At 32.1% G+C, this 23,242-nt stretch overlaps 2 protein-coding genes across 5 annotated transcripts in view; both read left to right on the forward strand.

The window, feature by feature from the left end:
* The first annotated feature begins 2,808 nt into the window (after positions 1-2,808).
* The window catches only part of LOC124539962 (protein EFR3 homolog cmp44E), a 43,717-nt gene continuing 23,283 nt past the window's right edge, over positions 2,809-23,242 (forward strand). For 2 of the 4 annotated variants that reach the window (XM_047117336.1, XM_047117337.1), the window contains exons 1-2: positions 2,809-2,951; positions 22,432-22,636. In XM_047117336.1, coding sequence (XP_046973292.1) covers positions 2,867-2,951; positions 22,432-22,636 — 290 coding nt within the window. In that variant the 5' untranslated portion in view covers positions 2,809-2,866. Of the gene's footprint in view, positions 2,952-3,333; positions 3,467-19,701; positions 19,892-22,431; positions 22,637-23,242 lie in introns of those variants that run through there. The other 2 variants (XM_047117340.1, XM_047117339.1) reach the window with 2 other exon arrangements.
* LOC124539963 (cyclin-L1) lies at positions 3,507-5,039 on the forward strand. Its single transcript, XM_047117341.1, has one exon. The coding sequence runs from the start codon at positions 3,755-3,757 to the stop codon at positions 4,985-4,987; it is 1,233 nt and encodes a 410-aa protein (XP_046973297.1). The 5' UTR covers positions 3,507-3,754; the 3' UTR covers positions 4,988-5,039.

Here is a 23,242-nt window from a genome sequence, read left to right on the forward strand (position 1 = left end):
TTTACCAATGCTTCTTTTTAGGATTGGATCATAATTCCAGAAACTACCCTTATATGTAGACATAAATATTTTAACTCTTTATAATAGAATTATAGTATACTATTCGCCTACATATTTGCTCGAGTTTTAGGGGTAGGTAAATTAGTAAAAAAAAATAAAGCCTGTGTCCTCCCTTGAGAATCCCGTCTGGTTCGAAAAAAAAATCAGTAAATACTTCAGAATTACAGACATACCGACGGCGTTATTCTCCCATTCATAATATTAATATATATTATATAATAGTAAAGATTTATATAGCTAGTATAACATGTATAATAATGTTGCATTATAATAAAAGATACATTACCAAGAACTCATTGTGTTGCACAATATAGCAGATCTATTCAACCGCACGTAATACGTAAAACTAAGGTTTTTTGTGTTAACTCCTACTTCGATTGGAATAGCGAGCATCTGTAACAGGCAAACATTAGTTATTATTAGTTATTACAACAACAACAACAACAGCCTTTAAATTTCTCCAGCTGGGCTAAGCCCTCCTCTCCCTTTGAGGAGAAGGTTTTGGACAATATTCCATCACACTGTTCCAATGCAGATTGGTGGAATACATATGTGGCAGAATTTCTATGAATTTCGACACATGCAGGTTTCCTCGCCTGGGTTTGAACCCGCAATCATCGGTTAGGATACACGCGTTGTAACCACTGGGCCATCTCGACTCTCTAAGTACTAAACCATTTATTAATTTTAATAAGAACATATAAACGAAATGCCATTGACTGATGATTCACTTGAAATTTAATTGCTACTTTCGAAAGGATTTTTGGAAACTTTAACTTCAACGGTTAGAAGAGGGCGTTACTTAGTATTTTACCTGTACTAAGTCAGGACGGAGAAATATTTATATATAATTACTTTTATATTTGTATGTTTGAAATTACAAGTTATTACCAATGACTGATGGGATAGTTGTGGTGTCCTACTCACACGTGTATTGAGTGGACATAAAAATGACGGATATTTACAGTTCAAGGAAATATTAATACATTCATACACTGAAAAAAAACTATTCGATGTAGTCTGTGCAATGTAGACAAAATAATTTGGTAAGATTTTCCGAATTTCGATAAAAAAATTCAATAATATTCTGACCTTTGCCCATAAATTTAGGTATTTATTAATATGGCTAATAAAAAAGACAAACCAACATTGTATAGTACAATGAATATATATTTTCTTTAAATCCGGGTCGTCCGAATTCACCTGAATTAATAAAGCACTATATCTATTCACTTCGTAGCGCCACCTACCAGGGCCCAATAAAAAAATCGGAGGCCATTCAACCGTTTATAGAAGAATTATATATTTAAATATATATATATATATATAGCCTAATCTTAGCCTTCATATACAACATAAAACAACACAAATTCAATACAATCATGCTATCAATTTAGAAAGAACAACAAAGTATCGTTATAATCGTGATAAATATATCAATTTTTATAAAAAAAAGTTCTTAACACTAAAGAGAAGGAAAAGCCTAGACTAGCAGGTGCATTGCCGGCCTTTGAGAAATGTTTTTTACTTAAAGGTTCCCAAGTCGTATTCGTTCGGGAAAACTGCCGGCAAAAGCTGGTATCACAGACAGTTATGCAAGGCAGCAAATGATTTTCGGACATCTAGAAGACAGTGCAGATGAAAATTCAGCTACTGACGCAAAATCTGAAGGCGAAATTCAGCAGCGGGAATTAATCCAAACAATTCCTTGGAATATTCCCTGCGAATAATGTTGTAGACGACACCGAGTGATTCAGCATCTCCAAACAAAGCCAAAGGCTCAAGCAGGATGGAAAAGGCTTTATCGTCGACAATTCGATCCGCTCTACGTTGCATACGGTCAAATGTAAAAAGCTGGTACTGAAGAGCTCCCGCCCAGTAACCGACTTTGTTCAACAAACACTCGATTTCAGTCACAAGTTTGTTTCGATTTTCGTCGACGTGCTCCCGAAAAATTTTTGCACGGCGTTTAAAATTTGTACGGTATTGTAGTCTGTATATCAGTGAATGTTGATTTGCATCAAGTCACTGATATGCAGAAAAAAACCAATTAGGTGATAGTACGTAGACTGTGATCTGCCAAAAAGCAATAATCCAAATCCATAATTTCTTGAGTTGTAAAAATTATGACATGAAGTTTTCTTACTACTAAATAAAAAACTTTTATTTAAATTTTAAATAGTATAAACGAGTAGCGCCATCTAGCAATGAACAGTCAAAACGTATTACAAACAATTTTTGATGTCAAGGGCGACATCTATTGAAAAATGATTTACCTAAGTTGCGTTTTTTTTACAAAGCTGTAAGTTAAGGGAAGAGCAAATTGGCGCATTATGCTACCGAGAATAAAAGTCATAAATGTACATCGGACTAGTTTGAAAAGAGGAACTTTTTTATATTGGCGGCTATACACTTGCGAGCCCCATTGACATTCTCCAACGCACTAAACACTAGATATAAATGTAGTGTACATCCGAAATGTGACATATTTGACCTAATTTTAACGTAGAAATTTATTTTTAAACAATACAGTGTACAAATAAAAGCAATACAATATTAAAAAAAGTTAACATAATGTCAAATTATATAGGTATTTAGTGTGACCTTTTACAGCTACTAGAGTGATTCCATATATTTTTTATTCTAAATTCAATTTAATAATAGTTTCGTAAGTAATAAATAAACGTGAAACCCCTTTTAATATTATAACATGTTATTTACTATAGAGTTTATTTGAAATTATTAAATCGTTTTAAATATATCCTTGTTATTGTTAAAAATATATAGATATTTTCATTCATAAAAAATGTCATTTGTAAAATGCTGTTTCGAATCCACCGAAGGACATGATTTTCTAGATTCATTGGTACAAAAGTGCACTGATCCTGGATGTAAGTATCATAATAAAATCAATCTATTTTTATTTGCATTTTTTAAATTATTCTGTAATTAGATTAGGCGTGCCAATTGCATGTCGCTGACAAATATCTAAACCTACTATTCTTAATTAAATTTTGGCACGCGCAACTCTTCTTATTGATTGAATACCTACCTTTAACTAGTGCCGCCAAATTGGATACCCGGATTCATTTCCGGTTTCGTTCCGAAAATGGATTGACATTTTTGTGCATATTTTAAAAAGGTAAGTTTATTAATTTTATTTGGTATGAAATAAATAATTACATTAAGCAAAAAAGTATTATAAAAATAAAAGTAGGTAAACCAAAACTAGTATTATTAAATTATACTTTTGTTAACTTGCTGCAGATGCAAATTCAAAACGCTAGGATATTGAAAAAAATGTTGATTTGTGTGAGTCAGACGTATTAGACCGTATAAATTTGTTTATTAAGTCCTATAAGATCGTTTGGTTGAAGCAATACCTTAATTTCACTTATGGCACAAGGTAAGATATAATTTATTATGTTTATTACCTAATTAAACATAAAAACTTAGGCTTACTTTTGTTGACATCTGTTTTGGTAGCGCCATTTTGATATTTGTCACTCAATAGCTGTCATTCGATCGCGTTTTTCTCTCTCCAGCCATAAAATAATCGTTAAATTACATGTAAATCAAATGAAAATGGAATGTTTTTGTGTAAAAAAGTGAACAATTATAATAATACATCATCGTGTGGTGTAAGTAACTGTGATATTCATTCAACTTCCGTGTAAAAAGTTGCGACATCAATATGACTACTACAACTGTACAAAATCAGACCAAAACTAACAATGCTGCACCAGCCAAAGCTCAGAAGAATTATGGAAAGATAGTGTTGACTTTACACAATTGCTTATTACCTGAATCTACTTTCAAAGAAACTCCGTCACAGGCCGATGGCTTGGACATCGAAACTGAGACCGATTTACGCATTCTCGGATGTGAAATGATACAAACAGCCGGAATATTATTAAAACTACCTCAAGTTGCTATGGCCACCGGTCAAATGTACTTACAGAGATTCTATTACTCAAAGTCCTTTGTAAGATATCCAATGGAGACAACAGCCATGGGAAGCATTTATTTAGCGTCCAAGGTTGAAGAGAAACCTTGTAGGATACGTGACGTCATCAATGTGTTCCATCATATCAAACAAGTGAGAGCCCAGAAGCCAATTTCACCATTGATAGTTGATCAAAATTACATTGAACTTAAAAATCAGGTTATTAAAGCTGAACGGCGTATTTTAAAGGAATTAGGTTTCTGTGTACATGTTAAACACCCACATAAGCTTATTGTAGTCTATCTACAGCTATTACAGTACGAGAAGAATAAACAGCTAATGCAGATGGCTTGGAATTACATGAACGATGCTCTAAGGACTGATGTCTTTATGAGATTTCCTCCAGAGACAATCGCCTGTGCCTGCATCTATTTAACATCTCGGAAAATTGGGTTGCCATTACCCAACAACCCACACTGGTTCTTACTGTTTAAGGTGACGGAAGAAGACATAAGAGATGTTTGCCTCAAGATTTTACATCTTTACAAAAGAGCTAAAGTCAATCCTGAAGAGTTAGACGGTAAGGTTGATGGATTGAGAAAGATTTATCAAGCCAACAAATACATACAGGCTCAAAAGGAACGTGAAGCAAAGATCGAAGAGAAAAAAGCTGAATCTCCTACAGCTTCTACATCTAAAGACTCCAAGCGTGATTCAAAGAAAGATAAATCTCCAAAAACTCCACCATTGTCATCCAAGTACCATGGAAGTCATAAGAAAAGAGAACGAAGATCTCGTTCCCCCTATGATAGAAAACGGGATTATTCAAACAAACGCCATAAGTCCAGGTCTAGAGATAGAGAAGTGGATAGGTCAAGAGAGAGGAGATTGGATGATAAGAGGAGCCGTGTATCATCACGGAAGTATGATGATTATGATAGATCAAAAGCGAGAGACAGAGATGACAAAAGAAAACACTAAAGTATAGTTTTAAGACTTGAATAAATTACAATAAAGTATATTTTTAATTGTACATAGTGGTTTTATTTATAAACTTTTGATCATGTATGTCAATGTTAAATCACGTTTTATTCAAGTATGCTTGTGGATGCTCTTTTTATGGTCAATTTAAAGGTTTACATGAAACATAGAGCAACAATCATAATATTAAGAATTAAGATTTTACTGAGAAGGACTCTGAAAAAACTGAGTAGTTATAATTTTCTTTCAATTTAATTAATAGGTATTTTAATAAATTTATATTATATAGTGTCTGATATCATGCTTTATTATAAGTTAAAAAGTTTATTTACTGGTAACGTTAAAGTTTTTTAATATTTTTATTCTATTTCATTCTCAACAGAGTAACTTTTTTTTTGTGGCATTTATTTGTCCATATATCAACAGACTTGAGTTACAACTTATTGCAGTATCAAATTTTTTATGCCTCCATTAATTCTTTATAATAATTCTTTATGAATTGTATATATTCATAAAGTTATGAATAGTCTTGGGAATATCTTGAAGGTTTTCCCAAGACCATATATATTAGGTATCATTGAAAAGATAGACAAGTTATTTATTGCTTTTAACAAAATTTTAAATATTACTATTATGTGTTTGGCAATGTTGGAATGTTATTTGATATAAATGTTTTTTATCTTATATTGATAGTTAGGATTAATTATCAATACTCAATGAAATATAATAAGAAATCTAAATACAAGATGTACCATCATTTTGAAATAAATTAAATACCAAAATGTTATTGGTTTATGGTTAGTGTAGTATATATACAAATCTTGGAATATAAGGGAAATTTTGGTAGGAAGTAGTCATAATCCCAACAAAATCATAGGATGTAATATTGACATACGCCGCTGATGCAAAATTGAAAAGTATTTGTTGAAGTAGAAATTAAGCTGAGTCAACTATACCAAAAAAAAAAATTGTTTGTAAAAAATTGTATTAATTTATTAAACAATTTCTGTTATTATTTTTACTAAAACATTGATTTGATAGATATATCCCTAAAAAACCGAAGTATTATTTTCTCAAGAAGCCATTTTACATTATTGAACTAACTATGAACAATTTTACTACTTATATTCACTTTAAAAATACATACCATATAAATTCAAGATAATTAAACTAGGATTTTTTTCTAGTTTAATTATCTTAAAATATACATAAGTATTGTATAAACATCGTACTTATTACTCAATGAAAACACTGAAAAGAGCTTATTCCAAAACTGTTTTTTTAATATTTGGACGCAAACAGCAATTGCAATGCTTGAAGTTTTGTCGTTTGGTAAAATTATTAATGAGTTTATATCATAGACTATGATAATTGCAAAAGTAAATCAAGTATTTGTTTTTCGTTATCTATTACTTAATTTACAGATTAACTAGCCATTGTTATCTATAGGTATGAACATTCAGTGCTATATCGGCTAAATTATTTGCGGCGTTATCGAAGTGATGATTTCCGATGTGGATGACTTACATGGGGCTTTGTTGTTGTTTTTGTGCAAGCTCATCTTATCTACATTGGTGCATCACAGATTCTACCGCTAAGTAGCAATAGCTTAGTATTATTGTGTTCCGATTTGAAGAGTGAGATAGCCAGTATAACTACAGGTACAACGGATATATCTTAGGACTCAAGGTTTTTACCAAATTGGCAATGGCATTTCTTACGGTGTCAATGTCTCTGGTGGTGACCATATTTTTTTTTATAGTATAGGTTGTTGGACTGGCATATGGGCCACCTGATGGTCACCATCACCCATAGACAATGACGCTGCAAGAAATATTTTAGTTAATATTTCTTGTAAGGATTAGTCCTTACATCACCTTTATACATGAATAAATTATAAATCGACTAAGATATAGTACATCAGGTCTTATATTTCCCTATTAAATGTGATGTTCGTCAAAATCCTGCGTCAAGATTAATTTGTTATATATAATTCCTATCTCTTTGAAGTTGTTATGAAAATTCCTATTTTTCTTTAAGCTCCGTAAGCCACTCGGTATAAGGTTTGTGTCCATAAATAATAATGACGGCCTTTGCAGAAAGCGTGTCAGTTGTAACTGAAATGTAAAGGGCATGTTGAATTGTTCCATAAATAATTCTTTTAGACAGTCTCGTGCTCTCAAATAAATAATATCTAAGTATGTGTGCATATAAAGTTGTGTAGTGATGTGTGTGTGTCATCTGAAAAATCAATATTAATATTACCTTTATATTTTCACATCTTAGCTATTCAATCGATCTAATGCATACTCATCATGCACACAGAAAAGGTCATAGGGTAACTAACATCTGCCCCCTCCACGCGGGTGTAATCTAGTAGTTCCTAATGATGAAAATCTAAATATTGAGAAAAGGAAATAATTAAATAACGCTTACTTCGTTTGAAAAACAACTGGCTTCGATAACAAATATTTGTCCCTGCACAAACAACGGACCAATAATTACTTTCGATAATTAAAAGTCGAACAATAATTGCTTTTTGATATTACAGTTGTAAAAAATATTTCAAGATGAAACCAATTTGGGTTTCGACTTAGATAACAATATATCTTATACTTTTAAATGAGAAATTCTATGTAAAAGTATTTACTTCGTTTACCTTAGATACGGATCTAATTTTGTGTCGAGAAAAGGTTTCGTTTGTTTCCTGAATTTTGTATTATTACAAAAGCCGTGCAAAGCTCGGTCGCTCGCGTAATTTTGTTTATAGTTCAAAAACCACAGATAAAAAATTTCATATTATATATTTCGTTTTTCAAATATTTTTTTATCGTGAAAGTAACCATTTCCATTCCAGTGTGACAATTTCAGCCATTCCTGACCAGTTTAAATTTAGATTACCTTTCGCTCCATTAGTCGTTTAACGTTTTGCTCAGTGTTTTCAGGTCGTCCTTGACGATCGGACGTGTCCGTGCATATATTTTCGAAATATATTCCGAGTTGTGTCCGTTTGTGTGATAAATGTACGATATTTTTTATTATTGTTGTGTTACTTGTGATAAATATTTCTGATCAAGAAATTTTTAAGTGAAGTGTTTTTACTTTTAAGTTAAATTATTATAGGTACCTAAATAAACTAATAACTTTGGTATTAATACTTATTATAATTAATTCGAAAAATAGTGTGGATATTTTATCAAAAAAATTTAATCATTTAATATTTTTAGCAACTACGAAGTGCATTGCATTGGGTTATTTTAATATTTCAAACAATCGCCGATTAAAGAAATTGATTAAAATATTATCTATTTACATAATTCTAAAACAAAATACATTAATGGTAAAATTATTCAGGTTGTTATAATATAATATTAAATAAAATTTAAATTATATAAAATTATATCTTGACAGATTTTGATATAGAGATTAAAAATATTTGAATAAAAATTGTTTCTAGTATCACTAGATATTTATTGAATTTAATTAAATAAAATTCGCGTACGGTTAATATTTTATTTTACATAACATTTAACGATAATCTTTAACCTGAAATAACGATGTAAAGAGTCCAAGTATCTTCGCGTAAATTTTAGTAAAATCGTTCTCAATGCGGCCCTTATAATTCGTAGACGTCTAGTATACAATTTGGATGTTTTTATATTGTGTCCAGCTCCCCGAGAAAGGGTAAAGTCAATATTCCCGTCGGATAGCCGCTGAATAATGAAAGAGCTGACCTATTGTTCAAATCTTGTGCTAACATCAATACTAATTATAAAACAAAAGACTCTGATCATTGAAAAGCACTTAAGTTCTTTTTGAATTATGTAGGCAGGTATCTGAATGTGTCAGCGAAATGTCTCAACTAATTTATACTCATTAGATATCGTTACGTATTTGGTGTGAAGATTATTTAAGACTAAATGACGTCACTAGAATTCGAATATGGCGGACGGTAGCCGCCATATTGTTATTTTTGTCGCCACGTATAAATAGTTACAGTTTTGTTTTTAATGTTCAAAAATGAGTATCGTGAAATGTTTATGTAGGTATAAAGCTCACGTTGGCGTCGTGTTTCGGAGGCGAAGTTTCCGTCGTGGATATCCTATTTTAATAACTAGGTTACTCGATAAATGTCAACTTCATAATAGTCTGTGAATATCACCGTATACATAATATATCAATGAATATAGAGATAGCTCCATGTGTATACATAAAAGTAGTTGATCAAAATGATTCCAGATAGCTCAAGATAAATAAATGGAAATCTTTGGCTGAGAGGATTTGAGAGAGGTTCACGACTACAAATTAATCATTACATAGTATATAACTAAGCAGCTTACCGCTATCTGTTCCTATGTATGCTTACATCTTTAATTAATTACAAAACGGATTTTGAAGCGGTTTTTTTTAAGTAGATAGATTTACTCAAGAGGAAAGTTTATATGACATTTATTTTAAGGCATTCTGCAGTATATACCCACATGAACAGCGTGGTGGAATATGTTCCAAAGCCTATCTTCAGAGGGAGAGGAGGCCTTGGCCCAACAGATTGAAATTTATATCTTTATTCTAACTGATGTCTTTACAGGCACAAAAGATAGATAAGATATAAATCGGTTCCATATATGGTACACTGACGGTATAAGAATAGGTTTCGGTAACTACATCCCTTTCAGTGTTAGCTATTGGCGTCACATCAAACGAAGCATAAGCTCGTCTACCTGCCTAAATAAATAAAAAAAAAAAAAAAAAACCATCTCTATACTTGGGTAACTCTCAAGCTATTTTTGTAAATATAGTTTCGGGTTTGTTACCTAATAATGTTACGATTGAATGATCTTTTGAAGTGAGTGTTAAGTTTTTTACGAAATTATTATATCGAGATTCAAATTACCTCAGTGATTTGTCATATTACGTTATTGATTTGTATCTCCAGGTCTAAAGTGAACACAAGTATTGTAGTCTTTATTTGTGGCTTTGCTAGGCGGACTATAGATTGTGGCATTAAATATTCCTTACATCGCCAATGAGCCATCAACCTTGGAAAAATATATGTTATGTCCCTTGTGTTTGTAGTTACACTGGCTCAATTACCCTTCAAATGAAGCAGTAGAATATGTTACGAATGGTACCTCGTCGGGTGTATCAGAGCCTTACCACAAAGTTCTCTGTTTAAACAAACAAGAAAAACCACAAAAAGTCAAGATTATTTTGGTTTAAGATTGGTCGTTTAATTAGTATATTGTATAATAAAACGTTATTAACATATAACATAAAAAATATCAAGTTTTTAAAACAATTAAACTCAAGTGCTCTTGCCTAGTACTACGGGTTCATTAATGTTTTTTTTTGTAGAGGAATTACTATCTGACATTCCCTACTCGACGATTCGTTTTGTTGGAACGCAAACCCATAGTTTCTGACTTACTCGTAAATGTTTCTAGCCTTCGAATCTTTTGATAAGTAATTTTACTATAAGGTTTATACAAAATATGATTAAAATGAATAAGAATACAATACCTAAAATAGAAAAAAGCTTTTTTTTAATTGCCGGCAACGCACTTGCAAGCCTCCTAGTATAGTGGGATTTCCATGGGCGGTGGTAGTCACTTTCCATCAGGTGAGCCTCCTGTTTGGTTGCCAACAATAATATTTAAAAAAAAAAATTGCTAAATGTTACATCAATGTAAGTAAAATTAGTTTCTTATTTAAGCTGATAATTGGTTTGCGATCAATCTATCCATTAATCTTTTAAGGTATTCCCTAGTTAGTACCGTTTAGATCGGTCATGAGTCTCTGAAATACGCTATTTCTACTATATTTCGGTTGTCATTACATCTCGAGTGTTGTTAATAATATAAAGTCAAACGATTTACACTGTTTCATTAAACATAATTTAGGTATTCAGTTTTTTAATGAAATAAGATAAAAAACTTGGTACTTAAATAAGTTTATATGATTTTATGATAGATAAGGGTTCCCGCCGTTTTTTGGCGATCTATGACTTGGTTTCGTCTTAATAGGTTGGGGAAAAAGTTTCTTCGTATTTTATATGAAAATTCAAAAAGTATTTTTTATAGTTTATTTACATTTCACTAAAGTATGTAGGTGCCATTTTGTTCCATAACTTTTTGCCATCTTGTTGGTAGTGACATGATCCCATTGCTGTAAAAATTTTGGTGCTTCTGATCGAAAAACTGCGACAAGTGGTTTTGGCAGTCCTCTCGTGATGTTAACCTGACACTGCCTAAGGAATTCTGCAGAGACCGAAACAGATGAAAATCTGAAGGTGCAAGGTCAGGACTATACGGCGGATGCATTAATACCTCCCAGCCAAACTCTCGTAATTTTTGTTGAGTGGCTAAAGATGTGTGAGGTTTAACGTTGTCATGGTGAAAAACCACACCCCTTCTGTTGATCAATTCTGGCCGCTTTCTCTCAATTTCTTGCTTCAATCTCATCAATTGTTCGCAATACAGTTCTGAATCGATGGTCCTGCCGGGCGGTAACAGCTCATAATTAATGATGCTCTTCCAATCCCACCATACACACAGCATTACCTTGTTGCGAGTTAATCCAGATTTTGCCACAGTCTGTGAAGCTTGACCGGCCTTTGACTACGATCTTTTTCGCACGTTCTTGTCGTATGTGATCCACTTTTCATCACCAGTTATCAGCTTCTTCAAAAATGGTTCGGTTTCATTACGTCGTAATAAAGAATCACAAATGAGTACACGGTTCATTAGGTTTCTTTCAGTGAGTTCATGAGGCACCCATATATCGAGCTTTTTTGTGTACCCAGCTTTATTCAAATGAGTCAAAACCGTTTTGTGGTCAATTGCCAGTTCTTCAGCTACATCGTAACTACTAATATGCCGATCTTGCTCCACTTTTTCAAAAATGGCATCAATTTTGTCCGTAACAGGGCGACCAGAGCGAGATGCATCTTTGATATCAAAATTTCCGGCTTGAAAACGCTTAAACCAAACTTGCGCTACTCTCACAGATACTGCATTAGGTCCATAAACATCACAAATTTTTTTCGCGGCTTGAGTTGCATTTTTACCTTTTTTATAGTAAAATTTTAAAATGTATCGAATTTTTTCTTTAGATTCACTCATTTTAACAACAACAAAAACAAATGAAAATCACACAAATTCCTAATTTGAATTTGGAAGTGCCTTCTTTAAAATTAAAACTTTTTAATGATACCAAAACCAGCCAGATACAAATGGTATAGCCAAAGAGATTTTATTACAAGTTCATACATACTATATGCGAAAAGACTTTTTCCCCAACCTAATATATTCGAAATGGTTCTCAAGGCTCGTTAGAATGACTTTTTCCTGGTATTAATTTATAGAGCAATTTAGATAAGTTCTAAATCGGAAAATAATAACTATTTTGTTACCAATACTTATCAGTAGAGTCGAATTTCAGGCTGTTGGCTACTTTAAATTTAATCTTAAAAAAATCAGTTCAAAGGTGTCTCTTTTAAGAGACACCTTTGAACTGATTTTTTTTTTACAAAGCATAAAGAATGCTTTGTTTACAAAGCATAAAGAATACTTTGGACGTTACGTAAGATACATGCAATAAGAGCAGAGATGTCCAATATTGATTATCTATGAAACTTTTTAGGTTTCCCTGACTTCTAGAGACTTCAAATAAATTAAATACCAATAAGATACTTATTATAACATTTTCTTCGTATTGGATACCATCTGGAAGTTGGTGTACATTTCACTTGATGTATTTCCGAGCAAGCATCACTTGAGACTTTTAAGTGCAATTATATTTGTAATTTATTTCGTTAAGATAAGCGTGAAAACGCAGATCCCGTAACCTTTAATTTCGGATCTCGTAAATCAGACGAATTACGCTATCAATTACAAGGTCGTCTTGGGTATTCTACGGCCAAATAGTAATTCTAGATATTCTTGTGTTCTAGTTTTAATTGAATTTACTATCTTGGCTCCTAATGTTTGTTGAGCATTAGCTACGTAAGGAATGATTATTTTTTCTTATTACTTCCTATACTATTTATTTTAAAAAATCAATTTCTATTTTGGTGTCAGGAATCGGAGTTGTGATACAACGGCGGTAATGCTGTTAGCAATCATAAACGTTTTATTTTTTAATTTGTTTATACTTAGTTAAGTTGTAATTGTAATTCTTATGTAATCAAATATTTACATTCCGTGTATATACGTGTATATCCCTCTAAAGTTTTAAATACCGTTGGATTATAAACTATCTCGTGCAACTGTAACTGTCGAAATATTGTAAACCTTTATTCAACTTGCAATAAAACAATTTTGATACTTGATATTTCGGTTAGGTTAATTGACAATCTTTCGACAGTTCATAATCTCGGGAGATAGATTATGATCTAACGATGTTTACAATTTTGCGGTGACATATATAATACAGACCGGGACAGTTTTTTTCACAGGTATGTATTAGACATCATGATCTAGTTTATGAAGCTGGTGACATAAATTTAAACAAATAATCGTTCCGACGAAGATAAGTTAATTATTTTAATGTTAGCTTTGTATGTAGTTTTATTTATTTTATCTGAGACTTCTTTTAGCATGACCTAAGATTTAATTTCTACTTGGATTTCATTGTCATTTTTTATTGTATATCACTATTGGTGCCTGTTATTCATTCAAGCAGACGAAAGAAGAGATTCCAGTATTCGTTTCGTTACTACAAAATAGCATTTCTTGGTAAATTTTATCCTATTTTAAGGCAGATATGTAGATAAACGATTCAATGGTAAGTGTTCACCTCTTACCTTAAATATTAGTTTTACTTACACATTTGGATATTATCTCATCCTTTGTGTTTATATAAGGTCATATACAATTCCACTATTGAACGAACACAGCATTGTTGCTTATATGGAATACCTGGTATTTTAGAAGATACGATGCCCAATGGATAATGAATCTAGATGGTTGCAATAAGTTTCAATTGAAGTTTTCATGCTATAGTTTTGTGTTTATAAGTCAACTCGAACTCGGGGGTTGACAGAAATATCGTGAGGAAACCTGCACGTGTTCGGTAAAATTTTGCCACATGTGTTTCCACTTACTGTGGAATGGTACACATTTTAAGTTGAACGGACAACTCTTCTTAATAGATCTTTGCTTGGCTGTGGGCAATGATGTTTTAGTAAACAGATATGTTATTAACGCGCAAAAAGTGAAGACTAGAAAACGTCCTAAATGGGACATCATAATTACGTTTTGCGTAATTAAAAAATCTAGTTATCCCTTTTATTTATTGTTTTTATCAAGCTATCCTTTTTACTTTTAACGAAATGTAAAAATAAACTAAAATAAACGGTACCCGGAGCGGCACACTTTTTTCTGTTGTTTAGTATGGATATAACATATCTGTTTATTAGAATATCATTGGCTGTGGGATATATACGAGTCGTTACTTTATCTTTTAAATATTGTTTTGCGTCTGAGCGTAGACACTTTTTTTTTATCATGACATAAATTAATCTTTTGTCACACGTTGCTTGATTGTTAAGTGTTTTCCGTGTTACCAAGGAGTATTGATTAAAACGGTTTAGTACTATTTCTGTAATATCTTAAATAGGATCAAGTGTGTAAACTGTAAGATTCAGCTGTGTCGAGGCGATTATAACGAATATTGATAAGCTGACACTTTTTAGGGTTCAGTCCGATATATTCGCGAACCTATAATCATATTATCTCATTAGTTAATTTGTAGAAGATTGAAATTATTTTGAAAAATTGGCCATTAAGTCAAATATATAGAAGAATTGTGGAATCGAATTGAGGTTTAAAAGAAAGCGTGTAAACTCTGATATGTATACGGACTTGCATGAAGCGTGAAGATGAGATCTAATTTATTTATCATAACATCCGGCTCCCGAGAGAACGCGTTCCTGATATCTCCGATTATCGAACGATGTAACTTCGATGGCGAAGAATTAACGATGAAAATTTTGAAAAAAAATCTTTATACTATCAACGAACATTTATATATTCGTTATTTAAGCTACGGATTATGATGACATTTTAAAGAGGTTGCGTACACTGGTGGAAAACCTGACGCAAAAAAGGAATAGTTCCAAAGTTGTATATTTTTTATGTACCTTTACTGCTCATTTTAAGCCGGGATGGGTAGCTAGCCTTAAATACATAAGATTAATATAGTGCGCTGTTTGCAATGTTTTCTCAATTACAGTCTTGAAAATTTGATGATTTCAACAACGTATCCTTTCAAGGCAAGACTTTTGTTAGATGATAGGCTCTTTAGTAAAAGCTATTGACTAAAGCTAGTTATAAAGAATTGAACGCATACACATCCAAATTAAACTCAAAATATACTCTATTGAAGTGGGTTTTCACAAACACTTTTTCACCGTCCTCCGGTTCAGAATGAAGATTCTACAATGATAATGAGAAAATGAGTAGTTACTATTTTATAACGAGATGGCCCAGTGGTTAAAACGCGTGCATCTTAACCGATGATTGCGGGTTCAAACCCAGGCAAGGACCGCTGATTCATGTGCTTAATTTGTCTTTATAATTCATCTCGTGCTCAGCGGTGAAGGAAAACATCGTGAGGAAACCTGCATGTGACAAATTTCATAGAAATTAAATAGCGTGGAATTTACAAGCTGCTGTAGTAGTAGTTGTAGTTATAACGTAAACTACGTATACTACGTATACTACGTATTTAAAACAAAGTTATGTCAGTCATATACAATAACATTTTGTACAATATAGGATATATGTGTTTGAAAATCAACTAGTATTAGTCAATCAATCAATCAATCAAAGTATACTTTATTCAAGTGGGCTTTTACAAGCACTTTTGAATCGTCATTTAACAATTAAGTGAAGCTACCACCGGTTCGGAAAGTAGATTCTACCGAGAAGAACCGGCAAGAAACTCAGTAGTTACTCTTTTTCAACATTTAAAAAAATACAGTCATGTTAGTTAATTTTTAAGTTAATACAATTATTAAATTAATATATCCTGCCTGGAAGTCAACAGGTATTAATTCCATGCTTTTTTATCATCTACAAAATCTTGTATCGAATAATACGCCTTTTTCACCAATGTATTTTTTATGAACGATTTGAATTTACGAGACGGCAAAGTTAAAAATGTCTGTGGAATTTTATTATAGAAATGGATACCTTGCCCCAAGAAAGATTTATTGACTTTGCGGAGTCGGAAACTTGGCGTTATAAGCTTATCCTTACTTCTAGTGCATATACAATGATTATCACTGATTTTATCAAAGTTATCAATGTTACTGTGAATATACATGATATTGTTGTAAATATATTGCGACGCAACAGTGAGTATTCCTACTCTGTTAAAAACATCCCGAAGAGAGTCCACACAAGTCCCCTAGTCTAGTAGACTTTTCTATAACTCTGATGTGTTTGGTAAATTTCACTACGATCGGTTGAGTAGTTATGTCGTGAAAGCATGACAAACAAACTTACTTTCGAATTTATAATATTAATTGAAATAAAAAAATCTCTGTCCAGTGTAAATATTCCACTGTTGTTATTGTTATAGAATGTGTGCTCAAGTGAATTATTACACTTCAAAAGATAAGTGGACCACGGAACCAATAACGCATAACCGACTCGACTTGTCTTAATATGTTATCAATATAATTGTTATCATAGCGTGTACACTCAAGAGCACCGCGCGGTTAGGACGCGTTTTACGATTTTGTGGTTTTTATATTTCTATTAAAAGTGTGGTACAAGTGTAAGTGAAATAACAAAACTATTCTTCTTTTCATTGGAAGTTTATATCGTGAATTAAAAGTGTTAAAAAACTATTTAAAGTGTGAAAGTGTTAAATATTATTTAAATTTATTAATAATATTTGATATTGATATTGAATTAATAACAATATTTGATCGTGCATCAAAAATCTACTTTTTATATGCATCGAAACAGCAATCTCAATAATATCTCATTTATTTTTATATGTTTTAATACAAATATATAAAGGATAACTCAAACATATGCTTCTATAAATGACTCATACTTTTGACTTAACAAATCTAATTAAAATATTCTTTATTCAAGTAGGCTTTATTAAATAAAGCTACCACCGGTTCGGAAAGTAGAATCTACCGAGAAGAACCGACAAGAAACTCAATAGTTACTCTATTTTTTTATTTGTTAAAATATTCTTAAAAATCTTATTCTTTAAAATAAATAAATAAAATGCAATGAACCAAAATTGAGGGCCCATGTAAGGCACAGGGGAGTTAAATTTTCGTTTCACAAGATCATCAAATTAATATATTGTCTACTGAGTTATACATACTTTTTTTATATTTGAAATCAATACAACAATTAGACTAGTTCTTTAAAATAGATGAGTCAGTTTTTTTGTGCACTACAATAAAAATGTTGTATTATTTATACAAGTGACGAAATAAAAACTTCACATAATGTAATTATTCGTCGAGTATTTAAATTTATTGCTATAATATCCCAGGAAATATAGGATGTATATATAATATTTGTTTAATTAACTAAACTCTGTTTGTATGCCTCTCCGTTGCTCTTTCTTTCATGTTAACCAAACCAAACCATTGAAGCGAATTTAATGAAATTATGTATGAAGCGAGCTTGAAATGGAAAGACAGACTATTTTTTATGATCAAAGACTGATAACTACTGAACTCCCAAAAACACGAGCGAAGTAGCTATAACTAGTAGTGTATATAGTAAAGTAAAGTAACAGCCTGTAAATTTCCCACTGCTGGGCTAAGACCTTCTCTCCCATTAAGGAGAGGGTGTGGAACATGTTCCATCACGCTGTTCCAATGCCGGTTGGTGGAATGCACATGCGATAGAATTTTAATGAAACTAGACACATGCAGGTTTCCTCACGTTTTCCTTCACCGCCGTACACGAGATGAATTATAAACACAAATCAAGCACAAACCCGAAATCATCGGTTAAGATGCACGCATTCTAACCACTGGGCCATCTCAGCTCAGTATATAAAACTAAATAGAGATGAATACCTATTCCCCTTGGCCAATCTTTATATTTTTCTTATTCGTTTATGACGTATTACACGGATTTTCTAATAGGATCTGTGACCCAATAAAATGTTATCCCTGCGAGGCCGGGCGGGTCGGTGGTAAATGATAAATAGCAATCATTATTTTATATCCGTTCTTAACATTTTTATAACTAAACGTGGATATTCTACCGCCAAATAACAAAACACGGTGTTGTGTTCCGTTTGAAAGGTAATTGGACATAACATTTTAGTTCTCGGCATTTCGGCACCAATGTTTATGTGGGTTATTTACCATAAGATGGCCCATTTATCCATACACCTAACTATTATATAAAACAAGAGGAAAACGCAGGTGTTGTATTGCATAAACATATGAAAACTTAATTGTACATTATTCTTTGCCTCACATAACCAAACCTCTGGATCGTATCCAAATACCCAGAATCTTTAGTCTTTTCCGAGACACGAGTTATGCTGATATGTCTAGATAAGTCTGCCATCTTCCACACATCCGGGCTGTTACTGAGAATTCCGTAACAGGGAAATCCAATAATGATTGATTGTTCTGACCTAACCTTTGACTCAGGACTTTGGAATCGGCAGTTTTCAAAGCTACGTATTAGGCCAACGAGATGGACTGTTATACAACCGCTTCCAACAGCTTCCATGGCCATTCCATAAAAAACTAGGGACCCGCCCCTACTTCCCACGGGTGCAATGCATGTATTGAATATACAACAGATTTTTTCTTGTTTTCTTTACTGTATTGTCTATGTATCATATACAAAATCCTTTCTCTCGAATCATTCTATCAATCAAAATCCGTTGCGTAATTTTAAAGATCTAAGCATACTTAGAGTCAGACAGCGGTAAGCGACTTTGTTGTGATGTAATGATTATATACATTACTTACCACGAATTTATCCCAGATTTAAGGTATATAACCCATCTTTGTACTTTGCCTTTATATATTACCCAGTGTAGAATACTCGTTTAATATTGTAGTGCTGTTTACTTATGAAGGTTTGATTGAACAATGTTACATGCACGAGGGATATGGTTTAGGTTGCGCTGTCCTAAGGGTTTATACCTAAATTATTAATGAAACGTAATGCTCTTAACTTAGTAGAGGTTAGAGATCAGAGGTGACCACTTATCATGTCTAAGACTTTATTTAGACGTCATACTTTTGTAAAAAAACATGGATTATAATTTTCATTTCATTCATAATTAAACATTACGTATTTAAGTAAAGTAAGTTTTAATTTTAAATTAAATCGAGAATTATAATAGTCGGATAAAATTGTCTTTGTTAGTATTTATGTTCGTAGAAATATTAATAAAATAAAATAATTAAAATAAATGTTTGTATGTGAGAGATATCTACGTCATCATGATTCAATTCATATAATTTTTATATTATCGTTATAACGATACTAATGTTTGATCTAAGAATTATTAATTAATATAAAAAAATATATAATTTATAAAGTCAATATTATATAATGATATGTATGTATGTATTTAAACAAATAAAAAAAAAATATAATTTTATTAAAAATAAGCTAGTGTTGCCAATTATTAGTTGTAATCGATTAGAATATTTAATAACATATTGGATTTTCAGTTTCAAAATAAAAAATAAATAGTTTTAATTGAAGTGAAAATAAAATAACAGTAATTAATAAAAATATAACTCAACAAGTGTTTAAATAATTTTATTGAAGTGTTTTTGAGGTGATTAATGATATGTTATAGTGATAAAGTCAGTGATCGTAAGGATGCGTAAGATCGCCCATCGGACATGTTTCTTCGTAAGCCGAACGATTTATATGTCATGTAAGTCTTATTCGTAGATCTATGGTTCCTCGCGGGGAATCACCTAGATTATACAGGGTGTTGCATGTTTTAGTCTAAGTCGTGTGATCTTTGTTAAAACATTGTATTGTTGAAACTACACGTCAACATGACATGACAAATGTGTTTGACATGATATTGATATTTTTATGGAGATTATCTGTGTGTGCATATTTTTATCTATACAAAATATATTTACTTATCAGTTTGTCAAATTTAACTGAATCATACAATTTCATACCATCGGTAGGTTTTATAGAACTTACTATGAACGTACAAGATTGAGAATTTATGATTTTTTAAGTTTACCATTAATAAAGTTAAAAATTATTACACAATGCCCGTGTTTTTCTGGGTCCATGTTTTGAACTTTCATACATGTGTATACCATACATACAAAGGTCACAGATAACTTACAGATATTATAATTACGAATATTAGTGTGTATGCAATATTAGAGGTTATCGAATAATAATTATTAAAGATGTTGTCGTTGATGTACTGTCGAATAATATAGATAAAAGTCAACGACAATAAATCTTGTTCATAGACACACCTTGATGTCCGAAAATCCACAACAGCGCGATTTCTTAGACATTTTCTGCCTCGCACAACCACTTTGTGGAACCAGCTTTCGCCGGCGGTTTTTCCGAACCGATACAACATGGGAATCTTCAAGCAAAGAGCGTACTCCTTTATTAAAGGCCGGCAAAGCACCTACAAGCCCCCTGGTGTTGCAGATGTCCATGGGCGGTGGTAGTCACTTTCCATCAGGTGAACCTCCTGCTCGTTTGCCACCTATGTCATAAAAAAAGAGAATTTACTATTTTTACTGAAAATGGAATAGTACACACATAAGACACTTAGCTTAATCTTCAAGCAAGTAGTTATTTTAATCAGACTAATACCTCGATAGTTATTCTGTATAATACGTTATAATTTTATGTACTTGGTTTCGCTCTTGTACATTTTTCAGGATAATATTCTATATATATAATAAAATTGGAGTTTCTGTTTGTAATATTGTAATAACCACTTTTTACTAAACGCATATGTATGTATAAATCGTACATATACCAAAGTAACATCTCATATTTTACTATTTTCAACCGACTTCCAAAAGGTGGAGGTTATCAATTCGTCTGTATTTTTTTTTTTTTTTTTTTTTTTTTTTTTTTTTTTTTTTTTTTTTTTTTTATGTTTGTTACCTCATAACTTTTCACTGGGTGGACCGATTTTGATAATTTTTTTTTTGTTTGAAAGGTAGTGCTTCCCGTGGGGTCCCATTTTTTTTATTTTTTTTTCATATCTGTTTGTTCCCTCCCCAAATATCATCCCTCGCGCATCTCACCACTCCGCTATCACGTCGGGTGCCTCTCACCAACGATTTAATATCACAAAAGTTGCTTAATACAGAATTAATGAGCTAAAGTAAAATTTGCCAAATAAATAACTTTTTTTTTAAATTTAAACGCGCACTCAATAAAATTTCTACAGATTATACAATATACACGAAAATTCATTGACCACTTCGAATCACAAACAAATAAATAGGCATACTCATTTAAATAATGACTGATTTTTATATCGAATAAAACATCATAGAAACTAATAACATTATCTCGATTGACCAGTATCGATACGCAATAAATATAATTTATTTATAATGAAAATTCCACCTGATTAAACATAGCTGAACAAATAATTTAACCGTATCACTCACACGGTAATAAATATATTATGTGATATTAATTTTTCATATGAGATTATGATTTATTTATGTGTGTGTTGTTTTTAATAATCGTAGACTGTAAAATGTGTAAAACAAGACATAATATTTCGTCTATGCTTTAAAAAGATTGGTGTGAATGTGTGTGTATCAGTATGTTATCCATGTAATTATAATAGGTATTCTAACAAAAGATAAAAACACATTAACCAGACATATACAATTTCATATTCCGTCTTTAATGAGGGTTCCGAATTCTTCATTATAAACATCCATTCTCATACTACACGAGCGGTAAATTCTGCGAGATTAAATATTCTGTTGATTACAATAACTTCTCGAACTGTATCGATAACTATTCTATGACTTATACCATTTATCAGCGCAGCATCATATTTGACACGTAAATTTTCATGTATTTTCTACATAATTGCAATTTTGTCAGATAATGATGACAAATTAGAAAGCCCGGTTTACATTCCAGTAGTTCTGTTACCAGCAGTCGAACTGCCATTGGAATTATGTAAATCAACCCTGGAATGGGTACATATTTAGACCAATGACTGGCTCGTCACAAATGTCAACTGCTTGAATGGCTAGTGATGTTGGTGATATGAACCAATCAACACTACTGGATTAACTTGTTGGATTATTTGTCAGAGATTATGTGAATCGGGCATAATACGAGGTCAAAAAGTCACATGTGCATATTTTCAGCTTTATACTTTGTAACTATGCCATTTGGTTTATAGTACTTTTTGTATCTGATTGTGTAAACCTTGGTATCTTCCAGGTTGCTGCGGATGTTGCTCCGCGCTCCGGCCGCGCTACAAGCGGCTTGTGGACAACATCTTCCCAGCATCCCCACAAGATGGCCTGGTCAAGTCCAACATGGAGAAGCTCACTTTCTATTCCCTGTCCAGCCCGGAGAAACTGGACAGGATTGGAGAGTATCTCTTCCAAAAGGCTTCGAGGGATATTTATCGTCGAAGACATGGGTACGTCAGAATACTTTAATATGAATTTGGGTGATTTGTGATCGATGTAAGATTTACTTGGTAATAGTGCTTTGTGCCCCTCTGATTGATACCATCCATTTATCAGAAATTTGTCTGCCAAACAGCAATACTAAGTAAAGTTGCCATGGTTTAAACGGTGATAAGATAATGTAACTATAATCACCAGAAACGTAACTTATTTACGAAGGTTTGTGTAGATGATAGTTAGGCGATCTAAGGATGGGTCCATGTTTACATCTCCAGTGTCAATAGGTGGTAAGTGGTGGAGGTGACCAATTGTTTTGCCCGTCCGCCCATAATAACGCTATAGAACAAGTATAATACTTTGAATATTAATTTCAATGTATAATGTTTTAAAAAAATACACCGATTGATTTAGAGCAATGGCAATTCAAGACACTTATGTCGGAAGCATAGCGCATCGTTCCTTAGTTAAATAGCTGTCTTTTTCTTTCGAATATTAAATCAATAACAAAGAAAGAGAGAAATCGATGTTTTAGTAACAGCTTAATAACTTTTATAAGTAAGGTCGATAGTGTTTGTTTTTAGGTGATAGTTGAAGTGACACGATATCAATTAAGATTA

Source organism: Vanessa cardui, chromosome 24 (assembly GCF_905220365.1).
Source record: "Vanessa cardui chromosome 24, ilVanCard2.1, whole genome shotgun sequence".
Taxonomy (NCBI): Eukaryota; Metazoa; Arthropoda; class Insecta; order Lepidoptera; family Nymphalidae; genus Vanessa; species Vanessa cardui.